At 45.3% G+C, this 9,207-nt stretch overlaps 2 protein-coding genes across 2 annotated transcripts; both read left to right on the forward strand.

Moving 5' to 3' along the window:
- The first annotated feature begins 957 nt into the window (after window positions 1–957).
- On the forward strand, window positions 958–2,927 carry Pmar_PMAR022582 (hypothetical protein). The gene is made up of 7 exons (XM_002784893.1): window positions 958–1,067; window positions 1,116–1,327; window positions 1,371–1,448; window positions 1,536–1,673; window positions 1,720–1,864; window positions 2,358–2,511; window positions 2,734–2,927. The coding sequence occupies exons 1-7, from the start codon at window positions 983–985 to the stop codon at window positions 2,822–2,824; spliced, it is 903 nt and encodes a 300-aa protein (XP_002784939.1). The 5' UTR covers window positions 958–982; the 3' UTR covers window positions 2,825–2,927.
- A 393-nt stretch (window positions 2,928–3,320) lies between these two features.
- Pmar_PMAR022583 (Brain acid soluble protein, putative) lies at window positions 3,321–4,409 on the forward strand (the record flags this gene model as incomplete). The annotated part of the gene is made up of 6 exons (XM_002784894.1): window positions 3,321–3,392; window positions 3,442–3,481; window positions 3,661–3,722; window positions 3,803–3,844; window positions 3,900–3,959; window positions 4,341–4,409. The coding sequence occupies 6 exons, from the start codon at window positions 3,321–3,323 to the stop codon at window positions 4,407–4,409; spliced, it is 345 nt and encodes a 114-aa protein (XP_002784940.1).
- Between the last annotated feature and the right edge of the window lie 4,798 nt (window positions 4,410–9,207).

Here is a 9,207-nt window from a genome sequence, read left to right on the forward strand (position 1 = left end):
TCATATTTCCCGTTATACTTCACGACTCTCACAATCTTGATCGACCGGGATCGAACTCATATCGTTCATGAGGATATTGACCGGATTTGATATTGGTTTTCGACTCATCTGCGTGTTTAAACGCTGATGAGGTTTCGAAGCTCCCTTCATTTTTCAGCAGGATAGGGAATATTCAAGCCATTCCCAAACTGTTGCACTCAACCTGATATCCTATGCGTCGTGGCCTTCCCGTAACATCACTCCTCCTAGTCGGGATCTATTGGGATGTTCAGTATTCCTCTCCCGAATCTCATAAGCGCTCCTAGGATCGAGGTTTACATGTGAAATCCAATCCTGGAAGGGGTCGTGAAGCTCAGGAGAGGTCTATTGAGCATGATGTAAGGAGTCGGGATCCCGAATGTCGATAACGCGTGCCCTACGGACTAATACCAGAAAAACCAGAAATAAGACGCCCCTCACTAAGGACTTGTCGCCCAAATTTGAAGGAATCTTGCTCTCTTGCATGATCTTGGCCACCCTGACCCTGTCGCACCAAACGCAACATCGAAAATGTTTCCATCGATCGGAACTCACACGAGTAGTTCAATATCACTCATAGTAGCTAACCTGAATTCGAGTAGATCGCACAGTGGAGTGTCTCGTGATCAATACGACTCAGATCGTTTACTCAGTCAGAGATAAAATAGCATCAGAAGCGACTAACCGTTCAGGAGACGGGAGACGTACGAGACTGGCAAATTATCAAGTTGTCAACTGTCTCTAGTAGAGTTGATTTGGTTATCTCTCAGCAGTCTCCCATCGAATAAAGGAGTTGGTCTCTCGTGGGTAGGTTGGACAGCAACTGATGGTCGTGTGTGGCGAGGGAAATGTTAAGGTGAATTGTCCGTAGTGCTCTACTATGAAGCATTAGGGCTTCAACATTTCAAATAATACGATACGCACTACGTTTGCTTGTGTAGGGTTTTAACCGTTCAAGTTTACCATGGCTCGCCGGTGTTCCCCACGGAAAGCGGCGATCGAGGCGCGAAAACGGCTAAGTCTGGGGAGTGGTCGTCTGAGGGCCCCACGTGAGTAGAGGTGAACTTCATTCTTTGTGAGTGTATATTTGGACTCAGGGACTCAGCAGCGTTCCCCTCGGTCGTCTATGAAAAAAGCAAGCCCAAAAGTTGCTCGAAAATCTTCGCTGTGCGAAGATACACCGGGGAGTAGCAAGATAACGCCGAGGAAGAAATTTTGGTCTGACGAAGATGGAATTGGGGAGCTGGCGAGACATTGTCGGGCTGGACGGAAAACACTGTGGGAGAAATTGCCTGGATATTCAGTACAGGTGGGGATGATCTAGTGGATAGTTCATACCGTAAATTGTTCAGTTCGAGCTCGATGAGAAACGGATAAGTCTGAAGGTCTGCGGAGAGGACTTGGGTCGAGGAGAGAGGCAACTGTATTTGGTGAGCGATTGGAGAGGAGGTCTCGGGTTCGATCCCTGGCTGGCGCTTTCTCGCTAATATGATGATAGTAGTTCGTTCGACTGTCAGGTGAATGAGGTCGTATATGATATACGTAATTGCCTCGGTGCGTCGATGTTCGTTGAGGGTTTCCCAGAATGCAAGTTGAAAGAAGTTGGTGAGCGAGGAAGATATTCTGGCTCGACGATCAACTGTGCTTCTCTATGTGTAAGTCGCGCCGTAGTTGAGATATGCCTCTGCAGGTCGCCTGCAGATACTACACGATGGTCGCAATGCGCCTAAGGAGCAGTCGCCTGTTGTATTGGCTTCCTGCCTGTATAGATATGATGCCGTTAGTCGAGATGCTATGATACTACTCTTCACGACAGCTAAGAGCGTTATGTATCCTGTCCCAAGAGGTGAGGTCTCGGGTTCGAACCCCGGCGCGGTTATTTTTCCATCGCTTGCCCTGTTTTGGGGTGCGTGAATGTAGATAGATGTTTGTATTCCCTCCGTTGAAGGTCGATCATCTGCGGCGAGGGTTGCTTTATTGTTTAACCCATGTGAGACCGCATTCACATGGCTCAATGCCACTTGGTTTACTGAGAGGCTCGGTGTTCGCTCACCCCAGCTGAGCTCAGAAGTTTCCTCACTAGTTATACGAATTTTGGTAGCTGTGTACAGAAACCAATCAGAACTATCCTGAATTCTCTCCGAGTGTATACCATGTATATACATGTGTATACCTTCCCACTCCGGGGAAAGTTTTGGGTCGTCGTAGTCGAACGCAGTGCGATAAGACGGTTCTGTCAATTTTCCTGGCGACTGCCAGATTATCATTGTGATCTACAGAAACGATGTGTATCAAAATCACCCTCTAGATTGTTATTGTATTTATGCTTGTGTGATTAGGTCGACGTGGGTATGAGTTGGATTGTCGTGGTAGGGGTCTGGGCAGACTTCTGGACGAACAGTTATGTGAATGGTTGATGAAGTATAAAGAATGCCGATCAGCGTATGTGGAGATGCTCAATCAACACGTGGCTGAGTTCTGGATGAAGATTGGGTAGGGTAGGGTTGTGGTATAGTGGTAGAGCGGAGTGTTGTTTATCGTGAGGTCGCCGGTTCGAATCTATCACTTGGTTTTTGCACCTTGGCCGTCTGTTTGTTTGTACTATTATTTTATTGAGACTATCACCTCAGCCTACATGGTTTGATTTAATATGCGCTTATGGTAGTGGACGTTAGCGGAGCGAAGCGTTTATTGTTTATTAATTTCTTCCAGCAGTTACGTACCGTTGATCAGCCGATATGACGTCAATCAGACCTTTCGTGGCTTCCACGGTACGGAATTGGCGCGGAAGATGTTATGGTATTGAGTCGAGATTCTCCAACACGGTTACACGCAACAGGTCGTGGGTTCAATTCCGTGCGAGGGTATTTATTATAGTTGCCTACTTCCGCCGACTGCAGGGAATATTTTGCTCCCTTCATTAGGGATGCAGTTCATGCACTGCTGTTGGTTTGTGTTGAGGGTCTGGCATTCCCCTTCCTATGTGACTAGCCTTTTGAGAGGTCTTCGATGCAGGCCTTCCCAGAGATCGATGCCATATAATATTCTATATTAATGTATACTATATGCCTTCGTTTAGTATTATTTATATTAACGTATACCATAATATTATATAATCGAATATATATCGATATCGTCATATAGGGAATGTTTGAACAGGAGATCTCAGGAGTGAAAGGAGCTCAGCTATTTGAGCAAATTCAAATAGTATGCTCCTGAAAGGCTATTGTTTTGATAAATGGCTTCGTGTGGAAATTTGGTTTCGCCAAGTTATCCCCCTTTTCGGTCACTTCTTATAAACTATGGGTTGCGGCGCATCTTCCTCTGCTTCTGCCCCTAACGCTGATGAGGCTGTCAAGGCTGCTTCTGTGGAGGTGAGCAGAACAGTTACATATATGAGTATGGTCATGTTCGCGTCGTCAGGACTCCAAGACTGCGGGCCAGTCGGCTGAGTGTTGCGAAGGTGAGTTTTACTGAGAGGACGATTGTTGTGGTTGGAGATGATCAGTTTGTTTGTATTGATCGATGGTAGAGAAACAACGAGCATCAATATGTAGATGTATGAATATATATTGGAGTCGATATTCGTGCTTGGGGTGGTTGAGATGAATGAGTGAGTGAGATTGGGATGTACTATCGTAGGTAAACCAGCTGGAGAGGAATGTAAGGGTGATTGCAAAGAAGCTCATAATGAACCGGAAAAGGTGAGAAAATGGAGAAGGGTGGAATCGAACCTGGGTGCTGCGGTGTATGGATGAGGTTGTTAACCGTTGTGGTATTTCAGAATGAAACTGGAGGTCTTGAAGATAAGAAGCCAGAAGAGAGTGTAAGCAGTTGAAAGCATACGATATTTTGTGGCGCGCGGTCATGGTGACTTTCAGCCCGATGAGAAGGAGGAAGCCCCTAAGGATGCCGGGGAGGAGCCTGCTGCTGCTGCTGCTGTAAGATTCGTTCGGGCTTGTGATTCGGTGCGTGTGAAATATTTCCATGCCCTATAGTGGTGAGTTTTCTCATCGATGATAGTGAGCTCACTTAAAGAGAGCGATGTGTCCATTCTATCTTCACAGAGATCAATATAACCCCCACTTCTCCGTAAAATCGATTGATCGAATCAGTAGACGCGGGGCAAGCGAGCTCCGCCCCTTGGTCACGAAGACCTAGTTGGTCGCTTCAGTGTTGTAAAACATGATTGATCTCATTTGATCGCCTCAACTGTTGGGAGAAAATTCATGTGTTGGCGTCGTAAATTGGCGCGGTTCGCTGAGGTTTATATTTGATTAATATTTTCGAGGAAATGGTAGAATTTTGGTATCTGTTTTCAGGAGGCTGCAGCTGAAGAAGGTGCGAAGGAGGAAGCTCCCGCCGCTGAGGAGAAGGTGAGGCATCGTTGAATCTGCTGTATGTTATGGATAGAGTGGTATGAGAATCTGCACGCATGCGCATTGAAGATTCGCATTGATATTCTATCTACTTCAGGCCGCTGAATAAGTGCTGAAGAGGTTGCGGCTGACTAGACAAAGGTGGTCGCACTTGAAGTGGAGGCGTTAGAAAGTTATGTGTGTTATAGGCGATCTACCAGCCCGTTGTGAATTCATCATCATATTCATCATCATGAGTGCTGCTGTTCATACACGGATGGGTTGAGTTGTTAGTCTTCGGACCACGGGAGTAGGGTTGTTGGTGATTTGAAACCCATTGAGATAACACTACACTAGGTTTAATGTTATAGCGTGCAGTCTTGTGAGAGAACAAGACAATGTACGGTAATAGATCATTAGATCTATTATCTCAACGCGAGATATACGGCTCGAATTTTTAGTAATTCGGCGTAATATTAAATATTATGCCAAACCCGAATGCTAGTCTGCAACCAAGAATTTCGACCGCATTACTCATCATTACTTCCAAGGCTATCTGATCATGCTTAGCCTTAGACGTAGACTATCTTCATCATAAGCTCAGCTGCGGGAATCCTTCAACCTAGAGACATCGTGTTCTACGGTGGATGGGGATAGCGACAATGATGATGCAGCAGCATCTTACAGCGTCCCGATGTTGACGAAAATAAGATATTACTCCAACGTTAATACTTCGTTATTCAAGGGTGAGCGAACTTGAAGCTGTTCTTGTCCACCTTCACAGGATAGATAGTGATGTATGATCTCGCTGTTGGTGATACTCAGTGTGGGAAAACATTCACAATTTGAAGGAGTGAAAACCAACGAAATTGGACTATGGGAATTTTGTTCGGGAGTTCCCTTATAAACTACAGAGATTTACATCATCAACTCGGATAAGGAAGAAGTCGGTTCGGGAAATTCCTCCAAAAAAACCATTTTGTCACCAACACTGCTTGTGATTGTATTATATCATCGTCAGTTGGAGTGGCCTTAGGCTTCACCATCACAGCGTCAGTTTTAGTGTGTCGCGAAATTTCCCCTCACCCCTAGTAGTGTCCGAGTATATGCTCGCTTTTTTCACCTGCGTGTAGTAGTTTCCTCACTAACTGTAGAAGTTTACATATAAATTTGGGTAGAAGTGTCCAGAAACAACGATAATTTCCCAAAATTTTCCTAAAATTTTCCTGAAATTTTCCTAAAATTTTCTACAAAATGTCGCCTACACATGTAGCTGACCATGTGCATATTTTTCCACACCGATGAGAGTTGGTGTCATCACGTACGGCTTGACGATGGAGTGGCTGCTGATAACAATTTATTTCATGAACATTCAACTGGTTATATAGTCGGTCGCTGGTTCGATTCTTGGTGAGGGCATTTCTCCAATATTTTTTCACACGGCTTTAACAAAGTATCTCTCACGGGGGTCTGAGGACTGTACCATGGATGAGTAAAATACAACGTTGGTTGGAATCTGGAAAATTTTTTTTCCGGAAAAATTTTCCAAAATGCATTTCACGTCAGGGTATTCACTATGTTCTTCCCCCTGCTCACTTCATTTGATATATTTTTAAGAAAAAAACATAAAATTTTCCAAAATTTTCCGAAATACATTTCACGTCAGGGTCTTTATCATTCAGCCTGATCAATAGTAATGAGAGGAGGGAAGATGTCGTTAGTCGAACAGTCGCTACCATTGCTATGGTAGCGATTGAAAATGAACGCTCTTCAATCGCGTTCATTTGGAATCATAAACAGAATTGACTGTTTTTTTCTATCCGAGCAATCGCTACCATTGCTATGATCTAGCTTCATAACTAGCACACCTGTCATTTACAGCTTTGAGTAGTATCTTTGTTGAAGTCTTGTCTTCGTAATATTGCTGAGATGTTGCATGAAATGTTTGTGATGAACGCGTATCCCTTGTGTAGACTCGCCATTGTTCCTGTGCACAATCGGCGACTATAATGGTTCCCTCATCATGCGCCCAGGGGAAGAGATCTTCTAGGGACCCCAGAAGATCTCTTCCCCTGCGCGCATGATTAACCCTAAACTAGGGTTGAGTGCGTTGCTGTGGCTCCTCAGGTCATCGTATGGAGTTCATCGAACAATTCTCTTGAAACCCAAAGCTCGTCCAATAGGCAGCTCTAAGTTGGGAAACTTGTGGACGGTGTCCAATTGTTTCATAATTGGCTGGCAGCTTTGCCTTGCGATTCACGCTCTCGCTCACTTTAGGATTCTGCCTTTCGGCTGCTGCTTTTTTTGTTAACTCCAGATAATAGAGTGTTGTTGAGCCCCCACCTTGATCTTTTCGTCCTCGAAGAAGTAGGACTTCAGGAAGTTGCCTCGCCAGACGAGGCTCGCCTTGATTACCTTACTTTTTTTGTGAGCAACATGGGTCATGGTCCATAATGGGTATGGTCGCTGCTCGGTCAGCGAAGCGGCCGTGAAGTTTGAGGCGACGACCGTTTCTACTACCAGAACCCGCCGGCGTAGGTCACCTACGCCGGCGGTCACCTACTGCCACCTACGGTAGGTGGCAGTGGCCAATAACTGCTACGGTAGCAGTGTTACCGTGTGAATACCTAGGGGTATCAAAGTTGGTTTAAGCGAGACTGCCGTTCGGCGCGAACAACTGAGTGAACTGAGGTGAATAAGTACATCTCACTAGACCTCAGTTAATGAAGAAAACATTGCCCCGTACAATGAGTCATTGTATTGTCATTGTCAATGACACCAGCTGACTCGTGTTCTTCGCTAGGGCTGGCATACTCTGCACGTATGTACATGAAACGGGCCAATAGTCGAACGGCCGAGACATGTAAACCTGCACAGTCGGGATATGAGCTGAAACTCTTCGACTGGCTTTCACCTACGGACAAACTGCGGTGCTGCTTTTACTTATCCGATGTTTGAAATTATAGATTCGACTGCAGAGCACCCGAGTCAGATATTGATCCTCAGTCGGAATGGCGATCGCGGTATTGATGATAGCTGCGACCGCCCTAAGAACTAACTTATCGATTAGGCCGATCACCATAATTCCGAGTTTCACTCAATATTGAACATCTTCCTCCCGAATACTGTCGTAAGTGCGATGATGATGAAATTTATTATCAGCTACAAGAGCTGAAGCATCATGTTGATATCTTGAAGATACTATCTTCCTTACTGAGTCCACTATCAAGGGTACAAATCAAGGTTACAAATCAAGGGTACACTACCAAGCTGATTCGAACGAGGCAGCCAGCACCATTAAGACTGTTGTAAAAATCTCGGGAAGCGATCGCTACAAGCTAACCACATATCTCTTAATGGAAGCTAACCAAGTCAACGATTCCCCTTACGCCAAAATCGGACAGTCTCTATCTCGCCCGTTGACTCAACAGTGTTGAGTTATGGAAGCTGTTACAAATAGCATGCGTCCAAGCAATCTATTGGATTTGACGCCACTGACACAGGTATGTGTCATTTATACCTGTGATTTATACCGCGGCGGTATACAGATCGAGAAAAATTTGAAAATCTAAAAAATGTCCAAATCAGCGTAGATGGGATAGTTGCTTGCAAGTAGGAATGTTGGAAAATCCCTTGGGAGCTCAGTAGGAAGGGTAATTTATAAGTTTTCCATAGCTATTGCCTTGGGATTTACGACCAATTTAACGTGAGCGCAGGCATTTCTGGCATTTTCGAGAGTGATTGCTTGCATACACTGCGGGGCTGCAGCCAATAAAATCCGGCTATGAGCTTGATATAGGGATTCGCCTTCTTGTGGAATCACTTGGACTTGTTGTATATGGGCTTTGAGTGCTGCTTTAAAGGCGTTAAGCATGAACTTGACCACGTTGAGCTCTGGGCTGTTTGGGGATAGTTTTTGGCCTTGCAAACCCAATTGTACGCATGTGTGGACTCCTCGGTTGTGGCAGGGTGCGTTGTCGAACCAAGTCAGGAAGGGTTTACCAGGAGGGAGTTCAACTCTCGGAGTCGTGAGAATTTACTGGCCATGGAGTTGAGAGGCGATGGAGCCACAATGGAGCTCACGTGCCGGCCTCTTTGGTTTTGAACCACAGTGACGGCCTTTCTACCTAGAGCGAGAAATGTGGAGAGTGTTGGATTCTTTCGTAGTACCCAGGCGAGAACGGCCCATTCCCCTCGTCGTGAAGAGATTGTAGCCTGTTTCATCAACATATATGTACCGGTAGCTCTTTTCTTGGCTGAGCATATATTCGGCGCATATTCGACGTTAGGTTTTGTTAGCCTGTGAGTTTCTGCTCTGATATTGAGATCGCGATAGTAAGAGTGGTGAATTTGATAGTGAATTTTCTTACCTCAGTATGAAGGTGAAGTCTCTTGAGTGTGATTAGGGCGTTGTCTAAAATCCGGTCGATAGAGCTCATGAAAATTTTCTCCAAGTCTTGGCGTTGGTCGAGGGTAGCTTCCATTTGAGCCAGAGTGAAGGTTGCGTTGTTTTCGACAATTTTGATCACTGCTTCTCTTCGTGGTTCTGTAATCTTATATGCACAGCGTCCTCCTCTTCGTTTTGGAGTAAAACTTCTCTTTTTGGCAATGCGATAGGCTGTATCCGGATTGACGTTGTGTTCTTGTACTACTCTCTTATAACCTTGATCGTTATCATATGCTAGAATTATCGCTTTTCTATGGCTTTTATCTTTCTGGCGGTATTTCCGCCATTTCACATAGCTCGTTGGCGAGGTATGTGCGCTGCACAAAACGGTTCTCGATGCAATATCAGAGGCGGTCAAGTGGATCCAACGTGGGTGCCACAGAG

This window comes from Perkinsus marinus (genome assembly GCF_000006405.1).
Source record: "Perkinsus marinus ATCC 50983 genomic scaffold scf_1104296934368, whole genome shotgun sequence".
NCBI lineage: Eukaryota > Perkinsozoa > Perkinsida > Perkinsidae > Perkinsus > Perkinsus marinus.

Excerpts from the sequence above, each read along its gene's own strand:
- Pmar_PMAR022582 (XM_002784893.1), top strand. The coding sequence starts at position 983 with ATGGCTCGCCGGTGTTCCCCACGGAAAGCGGCGATCGAGGCGCGAAAA. Across the intron at positions 1,068-1,115 it reads TGGTCGTCTGAGGGCCCCAC|GGACTCAGCAGCGTTCCCCT; the intron begins GTGAGTAGAGGT and ends ATTTGGACTCAG. Across the intron at positions 2,512-2,733 it reads GAGTTCTGGATGAAGATTGG|TTACGTACCGTTGATCAGCC; the intron begins GTAGGGTAGGGT and ends TTCTTCCAGCAG.